Source organism: Numida meleagris, chromosome Z (genome assembly GCF_002078875.1).
Source record: "Numida meleagris isolate 19003 breed g44 Domestic line chromosome Z, NumMel1.0, whole genome shotgun sequence".
Taxonomy (NCBI): Eukaryota; Metazoa; Chordata; class Aves; order Galliformes; family Numididae; genus Numida; species Numida meleagris.
The window spans coordinates 38,112,647-38,130,470 of NC_034438.1; the positions used below are offsets into that span (position 1 = coordinate 38,112,647).

Here is a 17,824-nt window from a genome sequence, read left to right on the forward strand (position 1 = left end):
TGATGACAAACTTGTCAAAAAAAAGTATCTTGATTTAATAAGTGACGTAAGTAGATGTTTGAGTTTTATATTTCACTTCACTTAAAAAAAACAACCAACAATTTAATAATAATTTTTGTTTCATGTGTAGGTACTTTAAGGTCCTGATTCAAGAGATGGATCTCAGATTAGACCTTGGCTTCCTGAATGCACTGGTTGAATTTTTTACACAGACTGATGTACCTACTGTCCAACAGGTAGAATCCTTCTGTTGTTCACAGATGAATAGATATAAAATTTGTAGTCATTCAACTTGCATTTAAAAACTGAACCAAAACAAGGAAAAAAAAAAACAGAACAACAACAACAAACCACTGAAAAAACACTCATGTTCTGTGTTTATGGTGACCATCAAGTCTTGTGTCTGGAACTAACATAAAGCTTTTTCCTGAGGCATAGAGTAAAATTTACTTTATCTTCATGTTGCATACTATATGAGAAAGATTTCTAATACTTTCTGAAAAGTTGAGGGTAGTGGAAGAGAATTGAATCATTATGCGGGGAGAATGCAAGGATTTTATATGAAGAAAGAGTTGAAAAAAGATTTAAACGTATGAAGCTTAAGATGGTTTGCTTATGTAGTAATAAGAAAACTTGAGATAGCAACAGCGGAGTCACAGTAGGTTATGTTACTGTGTTTTATACTCTACATTTTAAAGTAATATTACTTTTGAAATTGCATCTATAGCTGGAACTTTTCAAAAAGGATGTAGAATCTCTTCAGGAAGAACTGATGAGTGTGTCATCCATGGATACATCACAAATCAGCTTGTATGAATACTTTCATATCTCTCCAATTAAGGTATAACTTTTCATATTACTGTCTGTGCTTGCACTCTTATTAAAGGAATTTTGTCTCCTGTAGAATAGTAGATACTGTAAAGTGAGGAAATGTAGAGGCAATCTGAAACAAAAATGTTCTGGAAAAATGAATTTACTGTTAATACTGATTTATTTGCAGTATACATTTATGAAACTCTTCATAAATATTAAAATATTCTTTATTTTTTTCCTATCCACAAATTTCTTCATATGCAGTAATTCTTTTGTATCATTTATCCTCGCAAAATGCTATGGTTCATATGTGCATATAGTGTGTTGTGAATTGGGAAACAACATCATTTCTGGGGGGGGAAAAAAAAAGTACTTAATGCACAAAGCAAGATCAACATATATTTGAAGTGAGCTATAGTTAAGCTTTGTTATGCCATAAATTGGATATGGTATTGTTTTCAGAGAATCCGGAGTGGGCGTATAACCTCTTTTTGTCTGATTTTGAAAGCCCTTTCACCAAATTTTCTGAATGTTTTCTTTGTTTTAAGAATATCACTTTGATTTCTGTGAAACAAATATTTTGTTTAGTTCAGGTCTGCATTGTTTTTTGCTGCACATATGTTTCAGGTCTTGTATGATTAATCATTTGTCTTCCTGCTTGGGCATCATGCTATGTTATTTTCTGTCCACTTTGATATTGTGTATTAGGTGTGGAAGCAAAATGGTTTGAAAAATAGCCAATAAATTACGGCTAAATGATTGTGGAGACCTCATCTGAAAACATGTGGCAGCAATTTTGAGTTCTTGTTTTCTTAAAGGCAGTTCCAGTTATTCTTGCTTGATTTAAATTTCATTTTTTTTTATTGCCCCAAAGGGTATATGCATGTTCTATGAAGTCTGATTTTAGTCAAGATTAGAAGTGCCATATAAAATATGGTACTTCAAATAAACACTCACGTTATTTCCCAATTTTTCTTTTTATTGCTTAGTTACATTTAAGCTTTTCACTCAGTACTGGTGGTGAAGATAGTAACAAAGAAGAAAGAAAGAAAGAACTGATACCACTTCAGTCTTTGAATCTCCTTCTGAAGAGCATAGGTGCCACCCTCACAGATGTACAAGATGTCGTCTTTAAGTAGGTTCAAAATATAATTGTAATGACTACTTCTAAAAAACAATTCAATATTGTAAATCCATGTTATATTTTATTTTGGTCTGAATAATATGGACTTTTTAAAAATCTGTTTTAATAGGTTGGCGTTCTTTGAACTCAGCTATCACTTCTGTACTACACAACAGCTCCAATCAGCAGTGATAAAGCATTATTCAAAACAGGTTAGAATAAGAAAATTTAAACACTGTAGTAAATTTATGTTTTGAAAGTGTTACTGTGTGCTTTGGTTCTATGAAAATCAATAACTAGTTGCAGCCTTGTACATTTGTAGGTGGGTTAAATACGTAAGAAACATAAAAACCTATTACTCATTAGTTGTATTCTGCTGCTTTTACTAAGGCAACTAAATTATGTTACTTAACTATGACTACAATTATGACTAAATTATAGCTTATGATAAGAAAAGTAGCGTGCATAACAAAAACAACTTACAGAAATTGGTATTAGAAGCAAACACAGTGTAGCTCCTGTATACCTCGCTGTTTTGCAATCATAGTGAACAAAATTCGCTCAACCTACGCACAGATCCAAATTTTGTCCTGTACCTGCACAGTATGAGTGAAGTCTAGGTAATATGCTTGCTTTGGAAAATCTCAAGATCTCAACTACTTGTGAAATACTTGGAAGCAGTAGAGTTATTTGACGGATTTTAATATGTTTTGCTCACCATACAATCATTTTTAAAATAACTATACCTACTTTTCCAAATGCTGAGTTCTTCATATTAAATTCATCTTCTGCTTTTTTGAGTAAAGTGCAACGTCCTAATGATTTTAGTATATTTTCTGAAATATTTTTACTGAATATCTATTTTTGTTTTAGGCTATTAAACAGATGTATGTCCTTATTCTTGGCCTTGATGTATTGGGCAATCCATTTGGATTCATAAGAGGCTTGTCTGAAGGAGTAGAAGCATTTTTCTATGAGCCTTATCAGGTAAAAATCTTTTCCAGATTTTTGTGAAATGTTGCAAAAACTGCTAGATATAAATTATATTGGAAATTGGGGTGTACTAATAACTTCTATGGTTTTATGGTGAGATTTAGAATTGAAAAATGAAAGTGAAAGTGACAGGAAAAGTTACTGAAAAATTCAAGTGACATAAAAACAAATTATTGCCCTTAATTCACAGTCGACTTTTCCTTACAGTAATTACTGTAGATCAATACTGCTTGAATGAACTTAACAGAGATCTCTTCTGCCCTCTGTTAAATACCTATAAATTACAATAAAACTTAAGAATTTAAATATATTTACTGTTTGAAACTTGCATAAGTAGCATAAATGTGTTTTTTTTTTTCCTTCCTCAGGGAGCCATCCAGGGTCCTGAAGAATTTATAGAAGGAATGGCACTAGGACTTAAAGCACTAGTAGGGGGAGCTGTTGGTAGGTTTCAACATTATCACAGTAGCATGCTGATTATTAAACAGTGTAGGTATTTGTAAGTTGCAGTGGCATTTTACTTACACTGTTTTATTTTCAATAGGTGGATTAGCTGGTGCTGCTTCAAGAATCACTGGTGCTATGGCAAAAGGTGTAGCTGCAATAACAATGGATGAAGATTATCAGCAAAAAAGGAGAGAAGCCATGAATAAACAGCCCACTGGTCTGAGAGAGGGTATCACTCGTGGAGGAAAAGGATTAGTTTCTGTAAGAATAAAAAATAAAACGTTTAATGAATTTTATAGTGGTAAAAATAACCAACGTAGAGGTTTCTGTAGAGAGTTGTTCGACTTCATTCTGGTTTGCCAATATATGGCCACAACTGAGTGATAGTTTTAAAGAAAAATACATGAGAAATGACAAGAAGGTAGGAATAGTGAAGCAGATGCCTCTAATTCTGATAACTTGCAGTGGATTTTAGAATAGTCCAACACACATTTTGTGATTGTTCACCAAAAAATTAATAAGTAAAATGTTAGAAGAAAAAAAAATATAATGTGAAAACATTTCTCACAACTCTTTCATTTCTTTTTGGTAGGGTTTCGTCAGCGGCATAACAGGAATAGTTACAAAACCAATAAGAGGTAAGTTTAGGTCTTCTAATGCATTAAATATTCATATGATTGAAATTCTCGATATTTGATGATATTTTATGTTTATCAAGATTTTGTTTTCACTGACTTCTAATTTAAATGTGGAGGTGACTGTAGTTGCTATCAAATAAGGGCAAATGTAATTACAAATAATATTATAAGGTGGTCTTTTTTTTTTTTAACAATTTGCTGCACTTAATCCTTTTAGGAGCTCAGAAAGAAGGAGCAGCTGGTTTTTTCAAAGGTGTTGGAAAAGGCCTAGTGGGAGCAGTAGCTAGGCCTACTGGAGGAATCATAGACATGGCAAGCAGCACATTTCAGGGTATTAAAAAGTAAGTAAAATTAATATGAAGAGTGGCATATGGCATAAATCAGAATGGTGGGGTGTGTTGATTCTTCGTATCACCTCTGTTAATGTTTCTTTAGAAACCTTAAAATTAATGCAGATGAGATGGATAAGATCAATTTTTTTCTTTTTTCAGTGGATAAGGGGCATCTACAGCTTTTCTGGGAAACTTGTTCCCCTGCCTCACTACCTTCATTCCAACCTTTAATCTAAATCTCCTCAACTGCGATTTAAGACTGTAGTACTGAAAACCCAGTCTCGCCAGAGCCTTCTCATCTCCAAGCTAAACAAGCACAGCTTCCTCAGACTGTTTTTGTAGGTAGGACAGGTGCTCCAGCACTGATAACCTTCGTGGCCTCCTCTGGACCTTTTCCAACAGCTCCATGTGTTTATTCTACTGGGGGCCCCAGACCTGAACACAATACTGCAGATGGGGCCTTACAAGGGCAGACTAGAGGGGTACAATCACCTTCTTCAACCTGCTGGCCACCCCTTTTTTGATGCAGTCCAGGATACAGTTGAGAACTCTGACAGAATTGCTTGTAGAATAATGTGATAATCTCACTCCCCTATAGTTAGCCTGAATCATAGAATGGTTTGGGTTGGAAGAGAACTGAAGGGTCATCAAGTTCCAACCTTCCTGCCACAGATAGGGTTGCGAGCTGCTAGGTCAAGTACTAGATCAGATTGCACAGGGCCTCATCCAACCTGACTTAAGCTCTTCTAGGAATGGGGCATCCACAACCACTCTGGGCAACCCGTTCGAGCACCTTACCACTCTCTCAGTAAAAAACGGACATCTAATCTAACTCTCCCATCCTTTAGCTTAAAAACATTCCCCCTTGTCCTATCATTATCATCCCGTGTAAAAAAATGATTTCCCTCATATTTATAAACTTCCTTTAAATATTGGAAGGCCACAGTGAGGTCTCCCCACAGCATTCTCTTCTCCGAATTGAACAAGCCAAGTTCCTTAAGCCTACATAAAAGATGTACTCCAGGCTTTCGATCACATTTGTGGCCCTCCTCTGGACCATCTCCAAAAGCTCCACATTTTCCTGTGTTGGGAGCCCTAGACTTGGACTCAGTATTCCAGCTGGGGCCTTGCAAGGGCAGAGTAGAGGGGGATAATCATCTCCCTCACCCTGCTGACCACCCCTCTTCTGAGGGAACCCAGGATAAGTTTTTCATCCACCTTAACCCCTAAGTCCTTCTCAGCAGGGCTACTCTCAAGGACTTCTTCTCTCAGTTTGTATATGTATCTGGGATTACATTGACCCAAGTGCAAAACCTTGCACTTTGTTTTGTTGAACCTCATTAGGTACACAAGGGCCCACCTTCGAAGTTTATCATAAACAGGTTTATGATAACATATTTACAAATTGTAAATAAGTTGGAGAATGTGTTTTGAGAGGCCTTTTCGTAAATCCTGCTGATAACTGTTGTTAATTGCTCTTTTCTCAGTAAGACATCCCATTTTTGCTAGCATAATTTGTCTGTGTCTTGTATATTTTACCCTTTAAACTGTTGCAGAGAAATTCAAAGAAAACACAAGAAGCATGGATGTCTTTAATCCTCAAGTTTTTAAATAGAATACTCAGACAGTAATTAAGTAATTACATTATTAATCTGTCAGGCAAAAATGATGGGAAGACTACAAAGACGAACAAGTTGCTTCTGGCATTACTTGAACACAAAAAAGGAAGTATATGGTGGGTGGAAGCGAAAACAGGTAAACTGAGAGGAGTACAGATGCATTGTCCAAGCATCCAGGGATGATATCTAGGGAAAGCTAAAGCCCAAATATAATTGAATCTCTCTGAGGATTTCAAAGGCAACACAAATGACTCCTATAAATATGTAAGTAGAAGAAAGACTAGGGAAATGTGGATGAAATGCTGAATTAAGAAAGAGACCTGATTATGAAAGACAGCGAAAAGACTGATGAACGAAACACCCTCTTTGTCTCAGTCTTCAACAGCAAGACTGCCCTTCAGGAATTCCACTTCACAGAGACCAGGGCAAATACTGGAAGGGGGAAGATGTGTGCTCAGTGGAAGAAGATCAGGTCAGGGAATACTTAAAAGAAACCGAAAATGTATAAGCCTATGGGCCCTGATGGGATGCAAACACAAGTGCTGAGGGAGCTGGTAGATGTTGTTACGAGGCCTCTCTAGGTAATCTCAGTCAATCCTGGTGATTAAGACAAGTCTGAAGACTGGAGGAAAACAAATGTCTCTCCTGTTTTCAAAAAGGTGTGAAGAAGTACCTGGTGAACTGTAGTGAGATCAGTCAGCCTCACCTCATTTCCTGGGAGGGTGATGGAATCATACTGGAAACCATTTCCAGGCTTATGAAGGAGAAGAAAATTATCAAAAATAGTCAGTGTGGTTTCACCAAGAGGAAATCATGCTTAACCAAACTGATGAGGTTCTGTGATGAAAGCACCAGGCTAATGGATGAGAGGAGAGCACTGTCTTCCTAGACTTCTCTAAGGCCTTTGGCCCTGTCACCTATGAATAAGCTTTTGAATTATGGGCTGGATAGGCAGGCACTAAGTTGGGTAAAAACCATGCTGAACAGCCTAGATGGTAGTGGTCAGTTATCCAGTCTAGTTGGAGTCCAGCAATGAGTAAAGTACCCTGGGGCTCTATACAGGGTACAGTCATGTTTAACATCTTCATTAATGATCTGTCTGGTAGGACTGAGTGCACCCTCAGTAAATTCAGATGACACAAAATTGGGATGAATGGCTGATTGATCAGAGGGTTGTGCTGCCATCCAGAGGGCCCTCAGAAGGTTGGAGAAGTTAGCTGACAGAAACCTTCTGAAGTTCAGCAAGAAGTGGAAAGTCTTGCACCTTGAGTGGAACAGTCTCAGGCACCAACACATGCTAGGCCACTCAGCTGGAAAGTAGCTTTGCAGGAAATGCCCTGGGAGTCCAAGTGGATACCAAGTTGAATGTGAGCCAGCAAGGTGCCCTTGCAGCAAAGGAGGCTAATGGCATCCTAAGCTGCATTAAGAAAAGTATTGCCAGCAGGCCAACAGACATGATTCTTCCCTCAACTGAGAATACCACACCTGAAGTGCTGTGTCTGCTGCGTTGCTGCCTGTTACAAGTGAGTCATGGAGACAATCCAGCGAAGCGCCACAAAGATGATGAAGGAACTGGAGCATTTCTCCTCTGAGGAAGGCCTGATGGAGCTAGGCTTGTTCAGCCTGAAGAAGAGAAGGATCAGTGGGATGATCTTATCAATATCTATAAATACCTGAAGGGAGAGTACCATGAAGACAGAACCTAGCTCTCTTCAGTGGTGTCCAGTGACAGGACAAAAGGCAATGGGCACAAACTGGAACACAAGATATTCTGTCTGACATCAGGAGATACTTCTTTGCTGTGTGGGAGATGGAGCATTGGCACAGGTTGGTCAGAGTCTCCTCTCCTGGAGATCTCCAAAAGCTTCCTGGCCATGGTCCTGGAAACCCTGCTTGGAGTGTCCCTGCTTGAGCAGGGGGGTGGGCAACATGACCTCCACAGTTCTCTTCCAACCTCAACTGTTCTCTACTTCTATGAAGTATTGCAGTTGTGTTCTGCTTTGTGCCATTTCATGTTCTAAAAGTCATTCTCTGAAATAGATTGCATTAATTAGAAATCTTATAATTATTTCATAGAGTGGTTTCTTTCTATTTATGTGTCAGATGTCTATACAGACAACAACAGCTGCTTTACTAATACATGAATTTATTTTATATTCAAAATATTTTAGCGACTTTGGTAAATATTATAGCTAAGTACCTATACTGATATGTAATTTAAATATGCTGATTTATTGTCAGAGTTGCCGACTCATCAGAAGATGTGGTAAGCCTACGCCCACCTCGCTTCTTTGGTGAAGATGGTGTTATTAGACCTTACAGATTAAGAGATGGAACTGGAAGTCAAATGTTACAGGTGAAGAAATGGGATAAAATTTAACTCTTAGTATGTTGAATTAAGTGTTTTGTAAGATTGCTCTTAAAAAAAAAAAAAAAAATTCCTGCCACCCCTTACCTAGTAACTCGGTAGTCAAGGAAATTCCATTTAATTTCATAGACTTAATGATTATACTATTTGCACGAGGAACATGCTGAGCAATGGTTTAGAAAGTTATTCTTTCATTCAGATAACACTGAAGCAAATTTAACCCAAGTGTACAAAGTTTATATTTTTTCCTCTGTTATAAATAAAATTGCATTGTAAAAACACTTGCACGTAAATAATAAGGAAGTATTTAGAAACTTAATTAATGGTAATTGGAGATGTAAGCATCTCCAGTTTATTTTTATTTTTAATAATATAATTTATATCCAATATATAAAAATATAATTTGTTTTCAGTAAATTTACTTTTAAACAGTTGAGGGGTTCTCACTGTGCAAATGTTGGTGAAGTCATACAGAAATATCCTCTAGGGAGATTTAGATAAGAATTGAGTAGGCTTTGGAGAAGATTTTTAGATTTTGAGAATTAACTGAAAGCAGCGTGTAGAAGCATTACCTTAAGCACAGTGTAGTTGAAAGCTACCGCTAATGAACAGTATAAGGTTGTTAATGTTCCTCTTCTTTCTATCAAGAAAAAGGATTTTAAAAAATCCCATTTTCTGTTTAAAAGTTTACCATTAATACAAATGCTAACAGGCTAACAGATTCAGCTCTCACATGGAAATTTTTGTAAAGACACAGCAGTATTTTTACTTTTTCTTAATCTTTTTTACATGTTTGCATTTGGGGATTTTTTTTCTAAGGAACTTTCAGGAAATTCTGCAATGTCATATGTAATTCCATTTTTTCTATGTTGTATTGTTGAGTACACTACTACCACTTCTCATTATCCAACTTATAAGTGCAAACTTACTAAGTTTGTCATATTTTGTGATGGCAGCCACCATATGAAAGTAACTAAAATTTAAAAATTTTAAAATTTCCGTGTTTCATGTTATAATTTACTACTGACAATTCCATGGCATAGGATGTATGTTTAATATCTTAATACTATCGCTCTTCAAGTGCACCAGGGTTTTTGGTTCTTACACCCCTGTATGCAACATTTTGGATAGCATAATGCCTTGTTATGAGAAAAAAGAGTAGTAACCTCATCCCTTTTATTTTTTGCATGTAGGTCTGCATTGGTAGTGCAGTTACTGTGTGATAGTAAGTGTGATAGTAAGATAGTTTTCAGCAGAATGTCAAGTTAGATCTGAATAAAACTTCTTTTAGTGATTGTAAATGGTGACTAAAATGAATAGAATATAGGAGGTAATTCAACATGCTTGTACTTTGCCGTGTTCTGTCACTTCAGAATTACTGTCTTATTATTTTGCTTAAATTAAAAAATTTCCAGCCAAACAAATCGTTCTAAACTAATACTTCTGCTTTCTTCTTCTCTTGTCATGCTTTCAGAAAAGACAGGCCTACAGGGAATGGACTAAGACTCACAATAGTAGTGATGATGATGATGACAGTTAGGATAATATGTACTGTAATAGATACGCATGGCCTTTGTCATGTTCTTTTGATCATTCAATATTAAATGTTGCTACAATTCCCACTGAGCAATCAGGGTTAAATGATACTAACTTATTTCTAAAACTGTGCAAAAATTAAAAAAAAAAAAAAAGGTGGAAGGGGAAAAGCAAATAAAGTGCATGATGATGGGCGCTATACAAAGTGGCAAATATACATAACAAATCTACATACAGAAATTTTTATTGTTATATATAACTGGATATTAGGTGAAAATCATGCTGAAAGATATAATGATGTAGTAATACCACGACTTAGCTTTTATTTCCAGATGAGTTTCTAGTATATGTTTTTAATGTTTTTGCATTTTCCAATTTTTATTTATAACTTGGTAGAAGGTCATAAATGTGTTTAGTAATACTTTATTGAATTGTACAGTCAGTATTATGATACTGTTTGTTTAATATTCTATTTATTTCATATTTCAAAAGTATTTTGTCTGCTTTTCTTCTTAACAATAAATACATCTAAACTATATCTAAAATGGATTCATCTGTTCTGTTCCAACATCGCTGTTTATGTTTCCTGAAACTAGATTATGTCAAAACACTGGCCATGAAAGTATTTAAAAACAAAATGCATCTATTTTGAGTGGGACATTTAACATAAACTTTTTTTACTTTCGTTCGTCATTTGTTTTACCATAACTCTTAAATGCTTAAGTTATGTGTCATTTGGAATCCTTAGATGTATAAAATATAAGGGTTCAGGTTAGATGTTTTAAATTGTAACCTTAAGTGATTTGGTTGTTAATTTAACATTTGTATTCCTTTCATAGCAACACTAATAAAAAGTAAAAACCCCTATGTAAAATCAGTGATAGCTTCAGAAAATGCCTGTACTTTTATAAGGCTCTGTGTGGTAAAGCATACATAAGAAAGTAAATGCTTTTGAATATTATGTAGCTAGATGTGGAAGAACACTAAATAAGAACACTGAAGAATGATTTTGTATTCTGAATTCACTGGAAGGCTTTTCCTTTTTGTGTGTGTGTGTGATTTGTTGTTCAAATTATGTTTTTGTGATGAATTTTAAAGATGCCTTGCAACAGATATTTATGTCTCTTAAGTACCATAGTAAGAAAAAAAATCATCAACTAAACTTGAAGAATTAGAACTGCTCTGAAGCAAAAGAGCTTCTATGATGATTTTGAATTTATCAAATACTGTCTTGTGTTTCACTGCTTGTTGTCTTTCAGTTGTCAAAATTCTGAGGAGAGAACTATTAAAACCTCTAAGTGTGTTTATTTTGCCTGTGTGCCTTTAAAAGCTGCTGATTCTTGTGCAGTGAGCCAAGGAATACATTTACCTGTAATCTCCTTGATTAAAGGAGGGAAAACTCAACTTGAGAGCTTCTTTTAGATTAGGCTGCGGATGCTCAAGTTCACTACCTATATTGTATAGCTATTTAGTTTGTAAAAGTAGCATCACAAAGTAATAAAGAAATAGATTAAAGACCGTGTTACTGACTGAAACACTATTGAAAGGCTTTGGAATTTTCAGGTATCAGTGGATATCAGAAATATAAATGCACGAAGAATGCTGGAAATTATCTCCAGTCCTGAAAAAAGACATGTCATGACATAAAATTGAGGACATTTTTAGGTTCTAATTTCTAGAAAGGTTACTGATGCCTTTTAATAACTTTACTGGAGTTTAGTAACTTAAATATATTATCTGAAGTTTTCTTTTTCCTTCTTGGCTTTTTAGGGCACTTTCTTTTATTCTGTAAAATTATGTCGTCCTTCATTAGTGATCTGTCTTACAAAATAGTGCATGTCTGTTTTATAAAAAACATTTTTCTGTGTTTTAAAATACCTTTAGATTTAAAAAAAAAAAATACATTTCTGACAGAAGAAACATCCCTCCCCAAAAATAATTTGACTTTTAGAGCTTATACACTTTCCCTGTTAAGTTGAGCTAACTTTTTGGCTTTTCTAAAGGTAGAATACTACAAATCACTACAGAATGTGAAAGGTAAACTTAGCGTGATTTGAGAAGTTTAGAATGCTACTCAAAAAAAAAAAAAAAAAAAAAAAAGCTAGTAAATTATGATTACATACCTTTAATTATTTTGTTTCCTTCATAGATTTTAGTTGTATTTTTGAAATAAATACAATAGCTTTTAAAAAAAAAATGCAAATATTTTGTGGAAACTTTTTCCTGCCTTAAGCAGTGTGTGTATATGTATATATTGTATATGTATCTATTGGGAAAATACGTAATTCGGATTTAGGACAACAAAAATTGTATCACCTGTTATGTTAGAATTACATTTCCCTCTGTTCTGAACCCATGTCTTTGGGTGGGGATGGAGCATTTTCACAGGTTGCTCTTTTCTTGGAGATCTCCAAAAGCCACCTGGCCCACCTCCTCTGGGTATCCCTGTTTGAGCAGGAGGGGTTGAACCAGGTAGACCCAGAGGTCTTTGCCAACCACAGCCATTCTGTAATTCTGTGAATTTGAATTCCAGTACTGTTGTTGAAGACTCCAGGAACTACATGCTGTCCTTTCAACTAAGCCTGCCAAATTTTCTGCTGTAAGCTGCAGAAAAAAATTAATTATTCAGCCTTTCCTGCATGTTTTGTTTTACTCTTTTAGTGACATGCCTAGCGGTAACTTCAGTTTGCCTGCCTACTACTTGCTGAGGTGAAGATCTGGCTGTGCTCTTTGTCTTTGATCTTGTTCAATACATCGTTTTTAATCTTTTGTCTGTGTTTTATCAACTGAAGCTCTGTAGACTTAAGTCACTACAGATAAATATCACAGAACATTTCTGGAATCATTTAAAAGACTTGTTAACAGTCATTGACAGAAACTGTAGAGTTCTGCCAGAAATCACTGATTTTTGCGCTTCAGCAAAAAACGCTGAAAGAAGGGCTTGTCTCATGCTTATATTCATTATTTATTAATACTTTCACCATGAAATCAGTGTTCTGGTTTTTTTTTTGTTGCTGTTATAATTTTTCTCTCTCATAAAGTGAGAGTTTGTGAGGGCTTTTCTACAGTGCTGCATAAGGGTTGTTCCTCTAACAATGCCACTGTAGTTTTAAGCTTAAAGAGATGTTAATCCTCTAAATCAATTTTTCAATACTGTATCCTAATACAGCATTAAAAATAAATAAATATGTGCTCAGCTTTCAGTTCAGTGTACCTTTTTGGTCACAAAGCAAGTTTCAGATCTGGTAACAGAATGTTTAAATGCATTGTTCAAATGCTTACATCTTAGTATTTAAATGTCAGTCTGCCAAAAAGAACAGCCAAGGAGTGAAAGCAAGTGTCATACTCCTTTATTCTCTTTCCTTCATGTCTCTTGGGCTTAAGTTCGCATCAAGTATAAAAATTTATATCCTCTAGGACATCTGTACACTGAAACTGAGATTTTATTTCTTAAATTTATAGGTAGAAATACTTCCCAAGGTTGAAAATAACTTTTTTTTTTTTCCTACATTGTCCTGAACCTTACCAGGCATCTTAGATTGTTCAAAATCTGTTCAAAAACAATTCTCTTGGTCAATTTTTGGTATGAATACTAAGATATTCTGCCAGTTTACATAGGGAAATTAAATTTCTGTTGTGAAGGAAAAATTCCTGAAAGAAAGATACTGTCCTGATTTTTGTAGTCCTGCCTTAGGTTTAAATGTTAACCTTGACCAAAAATTTCTCTTAATTTTAAGAGAAACACACTGAGCTCTGGGTTTATGTTCAGCATAACTGAATGGAATCTTAAATTTTACAGGATATAGATCTTTGCTACCAGATTCCATACAATGAGGAAATAGGCTGGCAATCTAAAAGCCTAATAAAAAAATAAAGTTGATCTGAACCTCAGTAGAAAAGGGTAACATATGTATAACTACTTTTTAAGTTGTAAGGCTTTACACTATTTTTTACAAACTTTGTTCAGTTGAGGAGTTCAAAAATGATGTCAAACATTCCAACTTTTGTTTCTCACGTAATGCTACTGCTTTTTGGTAGAACTATAAGCAGAAGTATCAGAGATTTTAAATCTTGTTCCCCTACTTACACTTTTTTAAAAAATTTCTAATTTAATCAAAGGCCTCTGTGCTCGTTTTCCAGTGAATTAGGGGCATGTACTGTGGTTTGGTGTCTTTCTAAATGCAGAAATGCCACATTTAGACACTGGGTATATTTGCATATCCCTGCATAGATGATCAAATTTACAATTAGTTTATTGCAGAGATATCTAATTATTTGTATTGAAGGTAAGAATAATTTTCTAAAGAATGTATTTATACTTTTATTGCTGTGCATTTTAAGCTGCTGGAGTGTCCTTTTTCAACTGTTTCATTTAATTTCCAAGTGGAGTCAATAAATCAGAACATTCAGGTCATTAAATGTTTTTTAAACTGAAGCATGGAAGTTTTGCTTTAAAAGTCAGGTTGATTTCGTACACTAATAAAACCAATTTTGACCAGTGATTGACCAGTGTTGACTTTCGTAGTTTTGCATCACCAAACAAGTGGTCTAGTTATACTGATAGCTAGATACAATGAAATTAGGATACATTTATACATTTTTTAAGAGATAAATTTTATATCCTTGTATGTTTGGTTTTATCAGCCATTATGCTAGCAGAGCATAGTAGTACTATTTCTGTGAGAATTATCAGCAGCAAATTGGTCTATCCTTCTATGGTGTATTTCATAATGGATAGGTGCAAGTCCAATGTGAAAAGGAAAAGATTTGCAAAAAAAAGAAAAAGGGTAGAAAACAATCTACCCTAAGTAACCCATAGGCAATGGGTACAGATTCAAATTTTGTATTTGCACTACACTTGTCCTGTGTTAATTTCCCAATTAACATTTGCTGTCTACAAAACTATGGAACACACATAATGTGAATGTATGATCTTTGACTTAGAGCTAACAATGAGTAGTAGTTTGGTTTCAGTTCAGCTTTCTGGAAAGCTTTGTGCACTGCATGCTAACAATATTTCTTTGCTGCGTGAGTCACTTCTTTGTGAATTTTAGTAGAATGAAGTTCTTTCCGTGGAATTTTCGAGACGTATGTATAAGTGCTGTGTAGGAGTTCAACCTTTTTTATGCTTAAGAACTGTATTTACATAATCATCATTCTCAGTACATTATCAGTAAACTGAATGAGTTACAGTGGGGCAACATGACTAGTCAAAAATTGCCTAGCAAGGTAGTGAAAAGGCGAAAAGAGGTAACTTGGTTCTCATTAGTCCAACACAAATCTTACTCCAATGGTACACAAAAATTAAGAAAGTTATCTTGTTCTGATGCAAGAGAAAGGCTAGAGATACTCTCCATCATTATGAGACTAAATTTCTAAATGCTTCTCCCCTGTAACTGCTGTTAGTAGAAGAGAGATACTGGTTATGCTCTGGAAGATGTTGGATCAGTAAGAGAAATTGCTGGCCAAATTTCAGAACGTGTGTTGCAATTGTTACAAGATTAAATGCCACTGTGTGTATTAGTTACCTCTGTTCAACCATCCTTACTCTTTCTGCATTGCTGGAATAACATAAAAAGTGCCTTGTGAGAGAATTTTTTAGTTACTTAGTGGTCCAAGCTTCTACTTCGTATGAGAAGCAGGAAGAAACTTGAATCTCCGGTGACAAAATTAGACATACAAAGCCTGACTGAAGAGTTTTCAAAAATCTTTCTAGAAGAGAAAAAATAAAATATAAATTTCTAATTTACTAAGCTCTTAATTCTGCATTTATTATGACATTCATTTTGATGTATTCTCCCTGTCCTTGTTGCTGACTTTTCCACTAATGAACTTATGCAGTGACTAAAATAGGGAGGCATGTGATTGATAGTTGTGATTTGTCAGGCCAGCAGGTATGGGGAAGGAAAATAATCTAAACTTTGATTTGCTGCTCATGTGCTTTCTGGAAAGCTTTCTTTTAGTAACACGTTACTCAAATGTTCTTGTATTTCAGTAATGAAAGAATCAGCATCTTTGAGGGAAGGCATTATTTTTAGAAAACTGGTCAAGTGGACTTATCTGTGTTGTCAGATTTCCAGTCTTAGTGTAGACTTAGTTAAGTGTCTTTACCATTTGACATTGGTAAAGAATACTCATTAAGTGTTTCTGCCATTTTAACTATTGTGATAGGTAACCTATATGTTTTCAGTATGTTTTCAGTTGGCTGCTTATTGAACCATACTTGTTTATACTACTCTATTTTTACTTCCAGTTTAACAGATGGGAGGCAGGCAGGCAGTTGGGGATGCTGTTGCTCCCAAACAAGATGCAGTGATCTTAATGTGATCACTAGCCTGATCAGTAACTGCCTGGAAAGTCAGAAATCCCTTGGTTGCCAAGTCACATTAAAATTATAGAGCATCTATTAAAAACAAACTAACTAACTAAATCTGCTGTCACTGTATTTTAAATTTGTTGCCCAGCTACAATATTCACAGCAATTGTGGGGTTTTTGTTTGTTTGTTTGTTTTATTTTTAAAGTTAAGCAAGTTCAGGGGGAAATGAAAGAATAGATGAAAATTATAAGCATTACCTCAAATGCATCTTTAAGTCCCACTGTATGTATGACAAGCAGGATTTCGTAGAGAGTTAAGTATGAATTGAACCCAGGGTTAATGACTCCAGTGTTTTGGAGTTCACTCTTCATAAAAATGAAAAAATGAGTCTTCCTTAGATGTGTTTTAATTATACTTATTTCTTGTGTTGTCTTTGAATTTTAGGAGTGGAAGTTTGGATTGTGCTACAAATATGTAGAAATTACGTTGTTCCTTGTCACTTCTTGCTAGGATTGATTTCTGTTTGCACAGTTGCATTTCTAAGGACCGAATAATTCTGCATATTATAAATATTAGCTGTCACAGATTTGTTAGCCATATCCTGAGTTATGAAAGAAGCCTTTTACTTAAAAGTATGTGGTATAAGCTGTTCCAACTTATTCTTCTGGGACATAATACTTTTTAAACAAATAATAAACACATTAATTTATACTTGCATATTCAAAGCTATAAAAATTTTATCTCTTTTAGAAAATTGAAAATGGAAGATTTGCAAAACTCAGATATATTGCACATGCTATGGTCAACAGTACAGATCTGTTAATGGTGACAAAGAGGTAAGCAGTTTTGAATATGAATAATAACTATGTAAACCTCTACCATAAAAAATATGTGTGCCTTAATAATTCTTAATCAGTAACTGTGCCTTGACATGTGTGTCATTATGTATGTGGATACAATATTGGGGAAGGCATGCTTAGTGTGCTTTTTGTTAGTCAATCACATCCACAGCAGCATTGTTCAGAATGAGAGTATGCTATTTGAGTGTCATGGTAAGTTTTCTATTTAAGGAGAGGAGAACACTGTTGGTTTTGTGATTTCGGTAGTTGAGCAAGATTTATAATAAATCTGATTAGGCTGAGGTCAGTGGAATTATGAGATTCTCATAGAAATTAGTATAATGAAGGAAAATGTATAATATAGGAACATGGAGTCAGCAATGTTTAATGGGTGAGTATCAAGTATCCTTCTTAAATTAAGTCTGTAACTTTTTGTAGAAACACGTCTGGAAATACTGCTGTGCTTTTGCTATGAAACTATTTTAAATGAGAGCATTCAAAATTCAGACTTTCAGAAACCATGCTGTATAGTTGTTATATCTAATTAGACATGAAATGTTTCAAAACTAATGTATGATGTCACTAGATTTAACTTGATAATGTTAGATATTTTTTACATTATTTTTTACATTATGAGTTTCCTTTTTTTTTCTTGCCTAGTGGTGTCTTATTTGTGACAAAAGGGACATTTGGACAGTTGACATGTGAGTGGCAATACACTTATGATGAATTTACGAAAGAACCATTCATTGTTGATGGCAGAAGATTACGCATTGAAGCAAAGGTATGTTAACCTGAT

The 17,824-nt window shown here is 34.9% G+C and overlaps 1 protein-coding gene across 5 annotated transcripts in view; it reads left to right on the plus strand.

Moving 5' to 3' along the window:
• The window catches only part of VPS13A (vacuolar protein sorting 13 homolog A), a 94,572-nt gene that overhangs the window by 70,004 nt on the left and 6,744 nt on the right, over positions 1-17,824 (plus strand). For 2 of the 5 annotated variants that reach the window (XM_021380015.1, XM_021380016.1), the window contains exons 59-70: positions 131-236; positions 728-841; positions 1,803-1,948; positions 2,067-2,148; positions 2,810-2,923; positions 3,298-3,373; positions 3,474-3,637; positions 3,969-4,014; positions 4,232-4,355; positions 8,207-8,321; positions 16,937-17,022; positions 17,686-17,809. In XM_021380015.1, the coding sequence (XP_021235690.1) occupies positions 131-236; positions 728-841; positions 1,803-1,948; positions 2,067-2,148; positions 2,810-2,923; positions 3,298-3,373; positions 3,474-3,637; positions 3,969-4,014; positions 4,232-4,355; positions 8,207-8,321; positions 16,937-17,022; positions 17,686-17,809 (1,297 nt within the window). Of the gene's footprint in view, positions 1-130; positions 237-727; positions 842-1,802; positions 1,949-2,066; positions 2,149-2,809; positions 2,924-3,297; positions 3,374-3,473; positions 3,638-3,968; positions 4,015-4,231; positions 4,356-4,505; positions 7,764-8,206; positions 8,322-9,807; positions 10,075-16,936; positions 17,023-17,685; positions 17,810-17,824 lie in introns of those variants that run through there. The other 3 variants (XM_021380017.1, XM_021380020.1, XM_021380019.1) reach the window with 2 other exon arrangements.